The sequence below is a fragment of the Tinamus guttatus genome, unplaced genomic scaffold, assembly GCF_059628265.1.
Source record: "Tinamus guttatus ecotype Peru unplaced genomic scaffold, ASM5962826v1 Tinamus_guttatus_pri_ptg000847l, whole genome shotgun sequence".
In the NCBI taxonomy this organism is placed as follows: domain Eukaryota; kingdom Metazoa; phylum Chordata; class Aves; order Tinamiformes; family Tinamidae; genus Tinamus; species Tinamus guttatus.
Window position 1 is genome coordinate 47,129 of NW_028289381.1, and position 18,594 is coordinate 65,722.

The following is an 18,594-nucleotide window of genomic DNA, read 5'->3' on the forward strand; positions in this document are numbered from 1 at the left end:
AGCCAGACACTTGGCATCAAGGCCCAATTTGGGGAATGAGGAGCTTTCTAGGCTCATTCCTAACATTCATTATTTTCTTATTTAATAAGAAAATCGACATGACACATCAGGGAGACTGGTCAGTCAGCTAGGATGGAAACTATCAGTGCAGCAAGAATGAATAGCCTGGCAGTTAAATGTCTGCAACACCCACATACTCCCTGGAAACAACTGAGAAATAGGGTTATTCATTTGAATTTATCCCGTGGTCCCTGGGCCTCATAACAGTGGTTGAGAGCAGCTGAAATGCTCTGTACTGCTTGTTGCTGGAGCTGGATACTCTGCGGTGAACAGTGAATGTTTTTGAGGCAGGTTTCACCCATATCTGAAAATCCAGTAAACAGAACCTTTGCAGAAGCACTGTATGATCTGGGGCATTTCTTGGATATTAAGCTTTTGGTGATGGGTTTCTTCCTGATGGCTTAGAGAAGGGATCTGTACTGCAACCACTTTTATAGAGGCATTCACTTTTAGATATAGCAGGTCCTGCAAATCTTTCTGCTCAAATCCTGTTCTCTTCAGTCGCTCATGGGGGGTCAGTCTACACAACACAAAGTATCTTTAAAATGTGCTTAATAAAAAAGGCTTACTCACAGAGGCACTTGGCTCTGGTTGTTACTTGCCTCCAAGCCCAGCTTCACACTGTTCAAATGAAAAGCTCTCAAATCCACCTCTCTTTTTCTTATATTGCACCACTACATAAATACCACACATCATACATATATCTTATAGGTATACCAGGTTATTAAATGAGCTGGCACACATTTGCTCATCATGAAAGCAAGTGGATGGCACAGCTCATCTTGGTAAAGCAACATTTTCCACCCAAAACAGGGTAACTTTATGTCAGCTGAAAATAAGCTTTGGCTCATGATGTCCGTGAGTCATGCTCAGGTATTAGTTGTGGAGAGCTTAAGTGCCATGGTTAAAACCACGCCAGGCAGCTCAGCAACACTGCTCACGCTCATCCCTGCTTAATTCGTTAACACAGAGCCCCCCTTTGGGTCTGCAGCTCCGATTATCAGCGCAACACCCAAAACTGGTGGTTCTACAGGAGATTTGCACTCATGTGAGTGAGAATAAAACTCCCCCTGACTCTCATTTTACATGATGAATCATCCTCTCAAATTTGGTTCCTCCCTCCAGTGGCAGGTGACTCTTTTCTACTGGCTAAGTAGGCCAGCTAACTTCAGATGAAAAACCCACGCTACAGGATTAAGGACTTCCTCCATTTTTAAATATGAGTGGTATTAAAACCAACCTCAATTTTGCAAGGGAATGTAGAAGTCCTACCTAGAACATATGCAGTTCATTTCTTTCCTGTGAAGTTGCCATATGGCAGGAGAGTGATGGGAAGAAGAAAAATATTGACAGTGATGATATATCTTATTACAGAGCATACGGACCAAATTTTCCTCTCAGTTACACTAGTGAAAATCTGGAGTGAACAGCCCTGTCTCGATAGGGAAATCAGATCAGTCAGTGGATATACAAAGCCAAATATGAGAGTGAAACAAAAGCAAACTTGAGAAACATTATGGTATAGTAAAGAAGACATGTGGTAGGATGTCAAAAGACAGGAAGTCATTGGACCCAGCATGCTTACTCTTCTTCTGAAAAAAATCATATAATCTACAATTACCACAAGTGGTCAGAATCTTGTTTTATGCCTGAACTTGGCAAACTGTATGAAAGCTGCCCAAAAACATCTGTTCTGGGTTCCAAACATTTATACAGCTCTTTGTTAGAGTACCAAAGATGGCATCACATCAATAGAAAGGAAGCATTGAAGAAGGCGGCAGTACATGGAGGCTAGAAGGAAAAGTCTAAGATTAAAACAAGATCTGCAATGTTTTACACATCAATAACTTTCATTTATTCCTTGCTGAACACTCATATGACTAAAACTTTAAACCATATTTGACAGACAAAACTAACCACTGCTTTAAGGAGGGAGACCCTCAGAAGTGGTACATTCCTATTTCCATGCTATTTATAAATACCTTGTACTCAACTTAGCAGCACAGGTTGCAATGATAGTGCTGTCTGTCTACTACATTATAAAGATATAAAGTCAAACACATAGCTGAGGAGTCTTTTGGAAATACAATGGGAAACTTTTCTATATATATTTGCCCAATAATAACCCAGTGTGGTTAGACTTGAAATTTACTCTTGCAATCAGCTAGCAAAGGAACTACTTTGTATTTACAAACTATTTCAGCCCATTTTAAGAAAGTAATGCCCTGGTCTGTTTTGACTTTTATAGCAGGATGATGCCATTCATGGAGACCAGAAGTAAAAAAACAAAAACTCATCCAAACAAATCACAAAATGAAAACCCAAGCAGAATTACCATCAGCAGCTTCACACACACACGAGTTAAACTGCATCTTAATAAATAAACTATATATTTTTTTCTTGGAGGCCTATAAAGACTGAGGTTTTGCAAATGAGTTCAAAGACAAACTATAGCCAACTCAATTTCCACAGTTTCTTTGGAAGCAGCAAGGAACATTTGGCCAAAGGAAACCATGCCAACTAAGCAGTGCAAAGCCTATACTTTAATTTGCAAAAGCAAAAAAGCTGTGATTTATACCTTTGAAAGGAAGAAGCAAAAAAAAAAAATCTAACAGTACATTCTGTGTAGGTTTATTATTTTGCCAACAGTTTGTGGGTTGGATGATGGGGTACGTTCCTGAAGATTAGACATCACCATTTTTTTAAACAAACAAAACAGCAGGAAAAAGCAAAATTCCCCTAAAGCAGAGGCAGTCCTTGCGAAAGTCCTTAACTGTTGTGGCTCCCTCTTGGCTCCTTTTTTTTTTTTAATGAAAATTCATCAACCGATAGTGCTAATCAGCTTTGACTCAGAGGCAGCATATTTGCTTCCAGGTGAGGACAATTAGAGGCACAGTGTCAACTGGTCATTCATTAGGTTGTGTAAAGCTCTATGGATACACATTGTTTCTGTGACATCAAAAAAAAATTCTCATGAAAAATGGTGTTTTCACATGTAGCCATCCTCTGGTTTCTGCTCCTTTTAAACTCAACAGATTTGCTAGTTCAGAGGAACCTATGAAGGGTTTCTGTGAGTAAATGCAAAGCAGAACCAAGTAGCTTCATTGACAAAATCAACTGAAAGATGAAAATCAAATAGGGTAGATGACAAGCTCCTAAATCCACTCTGTACCTGATAGTATCCTTTGTAAAATAGCTAAGGGCTAAGATCCATATATAAGGTTATGTATCTACTCATTTTAAGTGACAGAATTTCACAAGATGAAGATTTGAACCTTCATAGTTACTGTGACAATGTCCCTGCCACATTATCATCCACAATTATTTCTTTAGGCCTTCTAAACCATCAAAATCCCCTCAATGAATATCCTTAGTAGGTGATCCAAAAACATGTCCAAGATAGAGCCTCAAGTAATTACTCAAAATTTGGCCAGATGTTATGGTTAAAAATTGATTTTTTTTTTCCAGAGAGGAATCTTTCTCATTGTCATGCCTTCTCCCAACCACCAAAGGCCTATTCTAGAACTGCAAATTAAAAGTCAAAATAAATATGTCTTCATTGTGCAATAAAAAAGTCCTGCCAAAAAAGAAAAAAAAAAGGCATGAAAACCCAAAGGATGAAACTATGTCATTCTGCAGACTGAAAAATATCATTTATTGCTGAAAAAAAAGGCACTCATAGGTTGCACACTGCTAGACAGTTCTTCCTGGGTTCTTGGCAGTCAGTTTGGAAAATCTATTTCTTTAAACTTGCCTTTAAAGTATCTTATATAACCAGAGCTAGAACAAAAGAAACTTGGGAAACAGTAAACTACTTTTAGAGTAATTCTAGGAACCTGTTGTAAATAATATTCACGGTCTTCCAGTCCTTAAAACATGTGAGGGGGAATTCAGAGCACAGCTGCACAACTGTCACTCTCTTGCACAGAGGTAGGTTCATGTTAATGAATAAATGACTTTTCTTTGACAACTTCAACTCCTTTGGCAATCCGCATGACAAAAGGCATCCAGGCAGTGTATGGTATCTTATGGTAGGTCCTCACCTGGTATAAATCAGTGAGTCCTTACTGAAATCTTAGTCCTGCTCACAGTTTCTATCCACTAAACCTCATATGTTATGACTCATTGCTCTTACTTTGGAGACGGTTTCCATAAGGACTCTCATCTTTAATGGTTTTGTTCCTAAAAGGCTGGTCACATTTCAACTTTTGCTTCCTGCAGCAGGATTTATCTGAAATATCCTTCCCCAGACACATTGTGCTGGCTTCTTTTCACACATACATGCCTTCTCTGCCTCATTCTTCTCGTTGGACACTGGACTTTGTAGATCCAGTGCTGCAACTATTGCATTTGTATGAAATGTGATAATTGGATAAAGCACAGAAGAGCAGTACATCAAGTTGACACCTGCTTATAAAAACACATGTGGCTGATTAGTTTGTTCACAGTAAATGTTTTTTTTTTGTATGAATTTTACAAACCACAATTTGTAAACTTCCTCCTTCTACTTTTCTTTTCTTTCCTTTTTTTTTCCTCCCGCTTTCTCTCTTCAATTTTGTATTCTCTTCTAGGACCCCTTAAACCAAGATTATGCCCCACTGGCAATTTTTTTCATAGGAGCATGATAGTCATCAAGAGAACAATGTCATTTGGATGAAATACAACTCCCTAAGGAACTCACTTAAAAGCTAGAAAATCTATAAAGTTCTTACTGAAAGGTAACCTAACTTGTGATTTGGTCTTTTGAAGTAAGTATTAAGGATGCTTTATGGATTTGGAGTATTTCTAGTTATGGGAAATAACGGCTCCCTGCTTTCTTAGGCTATCAGTATGTATTTGTGAGGCAGTAATAATTCTTCCAGTGAATTTCATGTTCCCATTGAAATGTCTTTACTTGTTTGGAACAAGGCAAGAATTACAGATATCACAATGATAAGATGTAAAAATAAATTGGCTTGAGAATTGTGTTAAAATAAGCATCACTACTGGCTTGAGGTAAATGGGAAGAAAAAAAATGTCCTAAAAAATGATTTCTACTGAGTCTGGATGTAGCCACCCAGGAAGCTGTCCCTCTTCAGCCAGGTTGGAGAGCACAACCCTATCTGCAGAGATGAGGTAAGCACTGCTCTATTTTTGCCTTTGGTATTTATAACTTTGCAGTTGACACCATAGTAAGAACTACTGACACTCATGCACAATGATGCATTAAAGTCAGTTGCAATTAGCTATCTCTTGCTCTGACACCGATATTCTGGCATTAGACCTCCCCACACCTTGGTCTATTCACCCATAAAATGAGGGTGAAAATCCTGACCTCCCTTGTAAAAATGGTCTAAGATTTACCACTGAAAAACACTTAGGTGTACAACTTAAGGGTAATATTTAGTACTTTACAGCATAGGTAGAGTGAGCACAACTCCAAATGGCTTGTCAAGCCTCACCGAGAAATGCAGTTTTGTGAGATTTACTTTCGTTTGAACTTTGTGTCAGTGTCCAATTTACGCGAAACACAACTGACCCCTGGACAATTTACATTGGCAAAATTTACTTGGCCTTCAAAGCATGTCCTATCCCTAAAATCATGTACTTCCTGCAAGGACAAAAGTAAATTTTATCTTTGATGAGGGCCTAAGACTTAAGGTTGATAACAGAATGGATGATGCTTTCCAGTTCTGGTAATGGTTGGAAAAACAATTAAGGGTCAATAGCTATTAAAGTGATCGAATACCAGCATGCATGGGGAGGCCAGATGGATCTCTCTGGTGCACTCTCAGGAGCAACAGAAGCTGCCTATACCATGTTACACACATTAAAAGATGTGAAGATCTGCTCTGCTGCAGGAAATCTGTTGTGAACCAGATGACCATCTAGCCACCTCCTCTTGAGGCCACCTTCTCCTACTGAACAGCAGCCCCTAAAAACCTAAATCCTTTGGGTTTTTAGTGGGATCACTGGGAGTTGTACTGTTGGGTCATGAAGGAAGATTCTCCTTCTCTTCTGTCTTTCCCCCGTAGCATTAGCCAGTGTTTCACACACTGTTGAAGGGTAGGTGCTTACCTAATAAGTTTATAGCATTTGTCATTAAGGAATTTACATATAGAGAAAACTAAGCCTGACTAGCAACCTAAAGAGCTATTTTGATGGAGTGACCTACCATGGGACTTAACTCCAAAGATTTTTGTGTGTTAATATGATACTAAGTACACAGAAGGACTTCTGGGATACTAACATCTTCTCTTGGGTGTCTTGCCCACCACTGAAAGTGCATTGCTATAATTAACATCAATCAGAAGACCAAACGCTAAGGGACTAATGTTTCAAGTGCTTTGGATGAATGCCTGTGCTAGCTATCACTGTCTCAAGGGAATAATTAGGTCTTCTGCAAATCATACATCTCCAGCTACTTTCTGGCACATCTTGCATAAAAACTGGCTGAGGACTTCATTATAGAAGGGTAATACTGAGAAATAGAAAAGAGAGAGGGAGCTGCCAGCACTTTGGCCAGCATTCTTGAAGTGAGAAGTAATGTCTTTTCCCCAGAACATTTTAACCAGGGTAAATATATCAATACCATCCGTATTTTAAGTAGGCTTCATGATTCACAGTGAATCAGAGGATGAGGCTGCCCAGTGGAAGAGGAGGTCTTCTGCTTGTACATCTTATGTTTTAGAGCTCCACTGGAGAAAAAATATGAATAGTAAGGCCAGGAAACTGTCTCTTCCTCATAGTCCAGACTTATCTGGCAGTCCGAAACGTTAGAGTGTTTCCGCACTGCCAAATTGACTCTTCCCTTGTCTCTCTCCTGTATGCTGGAATCCAGATCTCCCACAGTCTGCTTGTCAGCTGGTTGCTGGTGTCCCTGTTGAAGAGAGACATTTGCCCCACTCAAGAGGGAAGCTGGCCATGGCTAAGAGGACAGTACCATGCAACACTGGCTCTTTACTCAGTGCAACTCTAGCCTGAAGTCTCCAACCCCCTGGTACCCCTCATGTCCTTTCCCAGAGCACACACAACCTTCCTGAGGGTCATGCTAGAAAGCAGATAGCTGCAGCAAAACACCTATTCTAGCATTTGTATTAGAGGAGAGAGAGAGGAGGGGGAAAAAAAAAAAAAGTATTGTATCCCAGGGCTATACAGAGATGGAGCCCAGTGGAGATGAGGTTCAAACACCGTACACCGCTTGGTCTCTCCTCTATAGAGTCCTACAGCTCTAAGCTGTGTGAACACAAGCCAGCCAGCAATACAGCAATAAGCAGTCCAGAGGCTTACACTCTTTTTTCTGATTTGGCCCACCAAAAAAAAAAAAGAAAGAAAAAAAAGAAAAGAAAAAAAAAGTATAAAAATGACCCAAATTTGCCTCACTGAGGTGTTTTGTGCTAACTCAGCATCATCTAAAACCCATGGGTTTGGTTCAGACCATGACTTAATGATGTGGACCCTTTTCAACACCTTGGGAGATATTAGCAGCTCTGCACCCATTTGTGAGTCATGATGGACTGCCAGGAGCTACATGCCTAGCTCCTTTGAGCTTTCAGCTACAGGAACACATGCAAAACCATATGCTTATGTGCTTAGGTCACTCTTTAGTCTAAAATGCACTGTCCAGATATATACACACTCAGTGCCTCTGGGATGTAGGCGCTACCTTAGATGAGACAGAGTGAACCATCCCTCGGCACTTAGACACTTCCAGTTTGTTTACCCAAGGACTTACATTGCTTCATAGAAGTCAGTAAAAGTGATTTAGACCATCTTCAAACTATGCAGAATCTCAGAAACAGACTTGAGAGGAAAAAAAAAAAAAGAAAAAAAAAGACTTGAGAGTCCTGAATCTGGACTTGAGCCTGATTTATTACCATTTTTATCTGCTAGGGGTTTCTTTGATCTCAGCAAGACTCCTGATTAGCAGAAGAGAAGAGTTTGGGTTAATACATCCTGCTCTACCCACTCCTTAACATAAGAGTGACTCCCATTAGTGTTCTAGCAGTTGTCCTTTTATGCAAGAACTTGCTGAGCTGACTTGGCTAAGGTTTTAATGGGTACGCTTCTAGTGTGGGAGGAAATGTTAAGCACTGCTTATTGTTGCTTAGTATTACACACCCAAATGCCATAGCTCTATCCAGAGTTCCCAGGCATCTAGCTGCTTTACTATCTGCTGCAGCACACTGTATCGCAAACAAGATCTCCCTTACCACCTAAAGTAATGTCATGATGCACTGTAGGAGCCAAAGAGTGCTGGGTTTGCAGAACACATGTATTACTTCAGATTGCAGTGAATTCATTTAGCAGGAGATCAAGCAGCACCATAAATTTCCAAGCAATACATTTCTCTCCTCCTTTTATTTACTGAGATGCCATCTCACAGATCAAATCAAATAATAGGTAAGATCATCAAGTTTACCAATAGCCCATATTTGCCTGGCATCTCACAGAGGTGTCCTCTTTCTAAAAACTTCCAGTTTCTGTCCTGCCACATCTCTACTATTCAGCCTGTTCTATTCAAAATAGTAAATGTAAAAGTTTTCCAGTGGGCTTGGCTGAGTAAAATGCTCTTTTGGGCAGTCGTGCACAGGCACACGTACCGGCTGCCCTCCTAGCAGAGGAGTTAGCCCCACCATGCCAAAGAAGATGTGGCCTCAAGAAGTGCACCCAAGGACAATAGCACATGTGGGGCATACACAACTCCACCCTCATTTGAGGTGGGAAACATGTTCAAAGTGGTTTTGAGGTTTTGTTGAGAAGCAAAACAGGAAATCTGCTCTAATCTGGAGTTTAACTATTTTTTGATCTTGCTGCTCTCCCAGATTTTCTTTCTTTTTTTAAAATAACAACAATAACAACAAAAACAGAAGATAAATAAATATTAGCATGCCAACTGTTCTGAAACTGAGCACATCCCAATTTTGGGATGAGTCCAAGCTTTTATTGGTGCAGACTGGACTTCAGGCAGCAAAGAGATACTGGAGCAGTCCAGGGAATTTTTCTTTTTCTTTTCTTTTTCTTAAAAAAAAAAAAAAAAAAAAAGTAAGCCAAGCAACTCAAAGGCTGTGTCAACTGCCTTAAGTGCTCTTATGCCAACTAATCATAGCTGGCATCAAAACCAATGCTGACTATTGCTATATTGGAGGCAGGGAAGGCCAATGACACAGAGCTGCAATATGCCATCTGGAGATGCATCATCACACAGAATGGCTGCTTTGTAGCAGAGGAAGGACCATAGGCTCCTAAAAGGCTCCTAAAAGTTAATGAAAAGGACAACAAGCACTTCAGTGGGGCAGAAGGTAGAGTGAGCTTGTGGGTAGATGAAGAGTTAGTTTAGGAGCAACAAGAGCTGCTGTGCTGACAGCATGAGCTAGTAAAGTCTGCTTTCTCCCAGAGCAGGAGGACAAGCCTGGCTCTCCTGGCCCCAGCACACTGAGCTAGGAAGCCAGTACTGCACCCATTGCTGCTACCACTAATAGGGGCATCTATAAAGGTGTCTACCTGATCGCTGACCTTTTTCTGCTAACCCTGATTGGCAGTTGGATTTACAGCTTGAGCAATGTGAGCCCTGAGAAAGCTCCAGTGAAACTACCTGGTCTTCTTGGAGACTGCAAAGAGTCCTGGGAATGACTCTTGGTAACTGCTGTCCCTGACATGGGTCCTCATGACAACATCCTACATGGAGGTTACCTGCTTAATCTACTATATGATGCTGATTCACACACCATGGCACTGCCTGGCAAAGTCTACCTCATTGCCTTCACAACTTTATTTCTAGAGCTACTCGAATAACATCAGGCTTTGATCAGGTGCTAGGATCAGATGCCTTGATGTCATTCATAGAAAAAAATGCAGAAGGACCAGCAGAATTACTGACTGATACAACAAAAATTGGTTATGATATAGCTTGCAATGAGGATTGTCCAGGTAAATTCCTCACGGTTTGCTCCCACTTTATTTAAGCTGCCTCTGTGTGCTGCATGAGTCTCTGGCAACACTTTCGCTGCTGCTCCAGCATCACTCTGACGTCAGCACTTTTATTTGATTTTCTGTCACTGTTCTCACAGATGAAATTTCAAACAGTGACCCAAGGCTTGATCACTCATTAGCAAATCCCTCAGAGCTGTCTAGTCCTGCCCTTGCTTGACAGCTTGCTCTATGTTGCCATCTTGAAGCCTACTGAAATTAGCACTACCCTACGGGCAAGTTAGGTCAGGCTTGATGGCACAGCAGAAGGCTGTGGGGATCCCTACCCAACTGCACGATTGCACTGACAAGCCACTGCAGATCCCTACGAAGACTCCTTGCACCTTTTCCCATCTCCCAGGTAGCATAAGAACACATCCATGTAAAGTCAAAACTTCCCTTTGCCCTGTCCTCTCACCCTTTGATTTACAGGGGAATTATTCTGACCTCTTTCTCAGTCAAATCTTGCAAATGGGACAATTCTCCTTCTCTGGGTAAGCATTTAATAGGCTTAAGCAGATATCATGATGCTCTTTCAGGTCTCTTTTGTCTCTTTTGCTGTGATCCTTGAATATAAAACTCTTGGTAGGCAGCTGGAATGGATCTCAATCAGCTACAAGTCAAAACAAAACAAAACAAAAACAAACAAACAAACAAGCAAAAAACTTAAGGGCATCACCTTGGCAGGTTATATAAATTCTCTGCTCCCTCTGTGTTCTCAGTTGATTCTGCCTTTTCATTTTGGAGGCTATGAATTATGCTTCTTTGAAGCCCTTTCTTAACATATGAGAATCCCCTTCACTGCTGGTTCAGCAAAGCTCACCCTTTTCCAGAAGTGTGAAATTTGCTTTGTGATAAATACCTGATGGTGCAGGAGCTCTGGGCTTGCTCCCAAGCTAGATTCATTTATGCTACAGCAAAACACCTGTCTCTCATCATGAAGACAGCTCACCACTGTAATGTACAACCCAGTCTCCGAGACCAGATTCAGATTCCTTTTCCTCCGCCCTCTCCTCTGTGGGGGAGGAACAGATGTCCTGAACATCCAAAAGGAGCTTCCTCCCTCCCCATCACCCCGGCTTATATTTCCAAGTCATGAGTCCTAAAACTCTTCAGAATCAGTTGGCTAGGGCTTATTGTTTCCATGACACCAGCCTCTTCTCACAGCCACTCAATGCTCAGGATAATTACTCTACATGACACCTGCCAACTGGAAGTGACAGATTTACACTGGGATTGCACCCAGGGTCTCCATAGATTTAGTGGGGCTATCACCATGCTGGGTCCCCCTGGATCAGCAGTACACCGCAGTAATTGTGGGACACTGACCCAACTCCAAAGCTTCCCACATGTCTAGACCAGGCTACTAGCAAATAGCTCCTGTCCACTTCATGGACCAGAGAGGAGAATCTCTGCTCGGTACTGTGGCTCCATATTCCCCAAGGCCAGGTGACAACTTCTGCCCAGAGAGATTTGATTCCAATAAGAGGAACATTTGCTTTGCCAACAGGCATTAAAATTGCTTCTGTTGCAGAACAGAATGCAGAGACTTTTAGAGGAGATGCCACAAGCTAGGATAAATAAGAAAAGACAGGAAAAATATATATAAAAAAAAAACTGTGTAAAAACTGAAAGCCTTTTGAAGGTTTTGGCTTGATGCACAGTCAACTACCTCAACAGTCTCCCCAAAGCTTGGATGAGAAAATGGGAGTCCACTACAGAAAACCAGAGAAGTGAGTGACGCAGAAAAGGAGCTGCTGAAAATGGCAAATCTTTGTTCAGCATAAAACAAAAGTGCAATAAAACAAAATAGAATAAATAGGAGCCTACCTGAAGAGGCTGAAGAATCGTAAGAGCTTCTATCCTTCCTATTCGTCCTGAAAGGCTGAACATCCTTTTCCCTGTAAGTTCCAAACCCTTCAAAGCATCTTCTTTTACTCCCACTTGCATCATTGTCCCACTTATCACTCGAGGAATTCATTTCACCAAACATGTCCAGGGACTCTGACCTTGCATTACTCTCCATATTACCAGAGAGTCTCTTCGTGCAAGAGTCAATGGGATCATTGCTTGAGACACCTTTATCTTTACTCTGTGTCCACTGCTGGGCATCAGAAAGTGATAACATAGACAGCGTATCCACTTCAAAGTTACTCTTTGAGCCTTTGTGTCCAGTTTCACAATGCTGGTGCTTCTGTTTCTCCTTATGCTTGCTTTTCTCATTGAACAAGGAGAGGTCTTTATCCGAGCCGCTTAGCCTTTCATTGATCACATGGCTGGAGAAGCCAGTGGACTTGCTAGCAAAGAGACCACTCAGATCTTCATGCGTCCCCAATATCCGCTCATCCTTATGCTTGTGCTTATGTTTGTGTTTCCTTTTGTGAAGTCGGCCACTTGAAAGGCTTGTCCCTCCAACCTTTGGAGGGGCCAGAGAGGATTGAATGTCTCCAAGGCCCATTCCCACAGGTGTTTGCAGATGCACTCCATGTTTTGCTTTATGCTTGGCAGTGGTGGACATCTTCATATGAGAGCTTGCACGGAATTGGGGTGGGGGCACAGTAGGTCTCATAAATGGGGAAGCTGCTCCGAGCGTGTGAGACAGGTACAAAGGAGCTGGATACTGACCATAGTAACCAAGATTCATCATAGGCATTGATGTGTAAGGCATTCCATAGGGTGCATAGTAACTCCCACTGGGAATAGGGTAACCGAACCCTTGTAAAAAAGGCACCTTCGTCATGGTGTCATTGGTTTTGGCAGGTCTACCACGCTTCTTCTTAGACTTCATGTCAGAGGTCCTGCGAAGATAGAGCAATGGGTCATACTGAATAAATGGCACAGGGTAGTAGTGATCAAAATTAATCCTGAAGATGCTGGGATATGGATTCTCATGATAAAATGTGTAACTTCTATGGGAAATCCTGAAAACTTGAAACTTATTGATGAGTTCCTCAAGGTCTGCCAGAAACTGGAGGTCATCTCTGTTCTGCAGGCTTTTCCTTTTCCTCTTGTGCTTTGGCTTTTTAATGCTCTCATGAGAGAGAAAGTTATCCACAATGAGATGTTTCTGCTGGTGACCATGCCTGTTCTTTGTGCTGGTGTCAGATGGGATAGCCTCTGGATTGTCCAGGGTACAGAAATCAAAGGAGTATCTCCGGCGGGATTCGGAGCTCTTTTCAGCTTGGTCAGAAGTGCTATTGTTGTCTGTACCTATCCCACTGTCACTTGGTATGGTTTCCTCACTGTGAGACTCGCTCACTGGAGACAGCGTGACTTCTTTCAGAGAACCTATTTCACAGAGGTGGGAAGGTGAGTTAGCCATTAACCTGGGTGGGGACAGCTTCCAAGTTCCACTGTGCATTCCTTTCTGGGCTTTTGTAGGAAGAGCACTGATAGGTTGAAGATTTGGCATAGTTTTTAACTCTGAAAAATTTGTTTCAGTGCTTGCAGGGCTAAGGTTGCCATTAGTCCCCACTAGCTGTGTTGAAAGTGGATGAATAGCTGCTGGTGATGATGCCACAAGTGACTGCAGGTTGGAAGGCACTGCTGGGTTTTCTGGCTGGCTGGAAACAGGCCTTGAATGCTTGATGGCTGTCTTAGGTTCTTCTGGCTGAGGCTGCAGTTCTGCTCTGGGCTTTCTGCCCCGTTTTTTGCCAATGTAGATAGTCCCTCTCTTGCTGACATTGATCTGCTTCCCTAGTCTGGCATCAATGGTTGTTGGCCCAGCACTAGATGGTGACTGAACTTTTGCTTTCAGAACTATGTTGCTGGAGCAGGAGGACAAGATCTGATTGAGAATAGTCTTCCTCTTGAGAGTCTTCATTTTATTAATGGTCTTGATGGTCTTCTTATCCAAGACCTCAAGCTTCCCAACCTTTTTGTGAAACTTGAGCTCACTGATGGACTTGTCCTCTCTTGAGACCATCTGGGCCAACTTGGCCAGATTCCGTCTCCTCTTCCTTTTCTTTGTTCCTGGAAATTCACAATTGATTGGACTGACTGGGCTGGTGGAGGTTCCTTCATGAATGGTTTCAACAGTGAGCAAAGGCTGTTTCTTTGGTCGTCCTCTTTTTTTCTTGACAGGTGTGATCACAGTAAGACTGTCTGTATTGGTATACAGAGGGCTGGATGGCGTGATAGGATAGGCTGAAGGAGGCTCCACCATCAGCTTCTCCAATGTTGCCATGGAGGCCTCCCGAAGGCTAGATTTAGGTTTGCTGCAGGTCCACCTCCGCTTAGCTGCAAGTTTGGGGTGCTGGACCTCAGATAATTTGCTAGTGGTGGGAAGATCAGTAGGTAGGAGTGTGGATGTCACAGCTACGGATTTTCTGAGCCTAGTAGCACTGTTGGGGGAAGCTTTGTCAGTGAGCACACTGCTTTCACTAGCTACTAAAGGGGACTCGTTTTCAATTACTTTCCCTGGCTTTGTAGCTCGAAGATCTTTTTTACTCCCCTCTGATTGTAAGCTAGTCCTGTTTGCTACTTCACTGCTCAAAGGAAGTCCAGAAGACAGGTTTTTCTCCTGGATCATTTTCTCTATGGAAGATTTCGTACACTGCCTTTTTTTCCTTTTGTGGCCAGATGTATCTGTTGTTGGAGACTTTATTGGGATAGTAATTCGTACGTGACTGGTATCACTTTCAGAACTGCTAGCACAACAGGGATTCTGCTTCGTGGGCAATGTGTCTAACACACCATCCATTGAGTAAGACTCCTTTTTCCCATCCATGCTGTCATGGCTTTTGCTTTCATATGCTTTCTGAGTGCTCTTCACCCATTCGATGTCTGTGGTTTGGATGGTTTGACTTAGCAAGTCTTTTTTGCTGGACAACTTCTTGCTAGTCCCCATGGGCTGATCAGGCATCTCCAGCTGCACACCTCCCTCCAGATCAATGACAGGCAAAAGCCCGTTGCACTCAGAAGCATTGCTAGGTTGGGAGGCTGCACCAATATTGTTGGGTGACGGGACTGCGCTGCACATGGCAAGCTCTTTACTGCTGGCCGAGAGCTGTCCCCACATGCTTCCAGCACAGGACTTCTTTACTTGAGATTTGTTGTAAGAGACAACTGGCTCCGGAGCGGGGACCTTGGCATTAACAGCTTCTTGACTGCATTCTGTGTTGATGAAACAATTTTGAGAAGTGGATCCAGTATCAGAGCTTGCCGACCAGTCAAGATGGTGCTGGTTACTGCTTTTCTGCTGGTGCTTTGATTTTAAGGTGTCACCAGTGAAGTCTTGTTGTAGACTTGGATCATAGTGCAGAGCAGTATGTTTTTGTGGCCTGTCATAAACCTGAAAGGGAAAAGAAAAGGAAAAAAGGAAAAAAGTTAGTTTATTGGTCCAATCATAATTGCTAATTACAACTCTTTTTGTCCAGGGAACAACAACTTTTCCTAAGTAATGTCCTCTTAAAGGTTAGGAGTCTTTATAAAGTCTTCTTATACTGGAGTCAAATTTACATTTAGATTTATGTATTGTAAACAACTTCTGTTTTCCCATTCTAAAACAATGGAAATATTTCCATAAATGCTAAGGAAACATACTCTACTGATTTTTAATTTAAAACACAAGTAAAATATTCCTTTCAATGGATGAATGCTGCAAACCAACCTCCTGGTGAGAAATCCTCTTTTCCTTAAAAATAATCCCTCCCAGGACTCAATGCATTGGGCAGCTCAAAAATGGAAGATTTAAGCTCATTGTTCTAAGCAACAAAAACCATAAACTTATCTAGGAAGTGATAACAAACAAGAAGGAAACCCACAGGTTCATTTGCCTACAAAGCCTGAATCTGCGAAGATTTATTTGCTTAAATTCCCACACAGGAGTCATCCCCGCAAAGTTAGTCTGAAAATCATATGCATAGTGTCAAGTGTGTAAGGCAAACTTGGCAGGCTTGAGATTTGCATTACTCGCTTCCCATTTTAATAATCTGCTATTTGCAATGTCAATAAGAGATATTTTCAACACTATTTCTAGCAGCCCCTCAAACCACAGGGGTTACAGAACAGGCAAAATTACGCTGAAAACTATTTCAGAGCAAAAGAAAGTACTTTCTCTTGGTGGCCCTCCTTCAGATGGCGAAATTAATGTTTATTATTGCTGCAATCTTTTCTTAAAGCTGAACAAACCCATTTTACTTTCACTAACTGACCTCTTTATCCATTTGTTTTCCCTGTTATATTACTATTTTTTAATCTGGATAAAACTGTGAAACTTATTTCATACATGCATGTACATCACAAACAACTGTTCCCCATAAACTATTATTGCAATTACACTATTCTGAACACCAAATAAACAACGAGTTCCTCAAAATAAACGTGCAACCCAGGAAGGAACAAGGATGTTGAGCTCTGGGTCTCCGGGAAGGAAGGCTTCCTTGCATCCCAATAACTTCAGAGTGAGCTGAAAGGTGTTAACCACACCTGAGCCCACAGTGTATTATTTAGCGACCAGTAAATACACGTGTTATTGGCAAACTTGATGATGATCCATCCTTACTGTGAATATAAAATCAGGCACGGAGCCTTTCTGGAATACACTGCAAGGAGGAAGCTGTTCTGGTCCATTGTCTGAGGAGCGACCTGGGACTCTTAAATCCTGCGGATAGCTCAGCTGTCAGGCATATGGACCAGCTACGCTCAGGGAAAGCAGAGATTTCCAGGAATTGTGAAGTGAGAAAATGAAAGCATGCAGATGTGGTAGGACTGTAGATTTCATGGGCTCGTGACACCCACCCCCCTGCCCCCGGCTTTTTTTTCCTCCTCCTCTCAGCCTGAGAAAAGAGTTGAAAGCATAAACAGACCTTGGAGAATGAATCAGTTCCTCCTTCCAGGAGTGACCTCCTACACTGGAGCCACCATGTGGCACACGCAGTAGGGTCAGTGCCCGTGCTACCACCTTCCTCACTAGCTGCCTCACTTTTTTTACTTTATTGTTTATTTTATTTTTAAATGAAACATCATATTCCCCAGCCACCAGGATTTCTGTCTCGAAAATATCTGAGGTCTCCTCTGGTCCTGCATCAACATGGGACCAGCCTGCTTGTGCAGGGATTTGCAATCCCAGCAACTCTTCACACTCGACTTCCTCCCCAAATGCCAAGCTGTAAAACTAAATGACCCAAAAACCCCTTTTGAAAACAGAGAGGGTCCCAGCGGCGAGAGAAAACATCACGTGCTGGCAACACTCCGCTCCTTCCATCGCTGCTGCATGCACACTGCTCTAGTTTAAGAGCAGCAATCATCTCCGATCTATATTTAAAGGCAGTTAATAAGAGCTTGCAGACAGTTACATATGGGAGATGAATACTGCTAATATTGCTTAGCTCCTCCGGCCTCATTTCCTTGTGCTGCATGCTATCAAGTGATGATGCAGCAGATCCCTGATGATAACCTTGGCATTGCTGTAACACCACAGGCCACCGCAAGGCCCATTGTATAACCCACGAGTAAGACAGGCCTGGGTCATCCATGGCGCCAACTTGGGCAAGCATCACAAGGCAAAGGTTCTGAGATCAAGAGCTGAGAGCTTTAAAAATATATATATAAAACCAGTCTAAGCCCCCTGCTTGAGCTGGCCAAGCTCTTCCAAGCCCTACTGATGGCTGCATCTTAATTCCCTGAACAGCCCATTGCTCAGAGCTGCAGTGTGTTCATAGAATCATAGAATCATAGAATGCTTAGGGTTGGAAGGGACCTCTAGAGATCATCTAGTCCAACCCCCCTGCATACGCAGGGTCACCTAGAGCACGTGGCACAGGACTGCATCCAAGCGGGTTTTGAAGATCTCCAGAGAAGGAGACTCCACAACCTCTCTGGGCAGCCTGTTCCAGTGCTCTGTCACCCTCACTGTCAAGAAATTTTTCCTTAAGTTCCTATGGAATTTTTGGTGTTTCAGTTTCCGGCCATTTCCTCTAGTCCTATCAGTGGCCACCACTGAAAAGAGACCATCACCGTCCTCTGCACTCCCTCCCTTGAGGTACTTATAGACACTGATTAGATCCCCTCTCAGCCTTCTCTTCTCCAGGCTGAACAGGCCCAGCTCCCTCAGCCTCTCCTCATAGGGCAGATGTTCCAGGCCCCTGATCATCCTTGTGGCCCTGCGCTGGACTCTCTCCAGCAGCTCCACATCCCTCTTGTACTGTGGAGCCCAGAACTGGACACAATACTCCAGATGCGGCCTCACCAGGGCTGAGTAGAGGGGCAGGATCACCTCCCTCGACCTGCTGGAGACGCTCTTCTTAATGCAGCCCAGGATTCCATTGGCCTTCTTGGCCACGAGGGCACACTGCTGCCTCATGGTCAACTTGTCATCCACCATGACACCCAGGTCTTTCTCCGCAGAGCTGCTCTCCAGTGTTGATTTGCACTGAGCTACTATCCCAGCATGGCTGAGACAGGCACCATGAGGAGGCTTTTTCTGGGGAAAAGGTCTACCTGTATTTACTTTGTGAGACTTTAAAAATGCTTCAGCCTTCAGTGCCTGGCTCTGTTTGTAGTTTGACCTTTCCTTGCAGGAGATGCTCTTCAGCTATTCTGGAACAGGCATCTGTACCCTCTTCTTTTTTAAGAGAGAGATTT

At 42.7% G+C, this 18,594-nt stretch overlaps 1 protein-coding gene across 1 annotated transcript; it reads right to left on the minus strand.

Moving 5' to 3' along the window:
* Positions 1–10,943: 10,943 nt before the first annotated feature.
* Positions 10,944–17,486, minus strand: LOC104580205 (SET-binding protein). The gene is made up of 3 exons (XM_010227664.2): positions 17,307–17,486; positions 11,839–15,301; positions 10,944–11,023 (listed from the first exon to the last, which is right to left on the minus strand). Exons 1-3 carry the CDS (start codon positions 17,484–17,486, stop codon positions 10,944–10,946), a joined length of 3,723 nt encoding a protein of 1,240 aa, XP_010225966.2.
* Between the last annotated feature and the right edge of the window lie 1,108 nt (positions 17,487–18,594).

Bases quoted from the DNA above. Each gene is read 5' to 3' on its own strand.
- LOC104580205 (XM_010227664.2), bottom strand. From the start codon at position 17,486: ATGGATGACCCAGGCCTGTCTTACTCGTGGGTTATACAATGGGCCTTG. The intron at 15,302-17,306 runs GTAACTGTCTGC...TTTCCCTTTCAG, and splicing joins GCAGTATTCATCTCCCATAT to GTTTATGACAGGCCACAAAA. The intron at 11,024-11,838 runs GTAGGCTCCTAT...CCTCCCCCACAG, and splicing joins CGATTCTTCAGCCTCTTCAG to AGGAGAGGGCGGAGGAAAAG.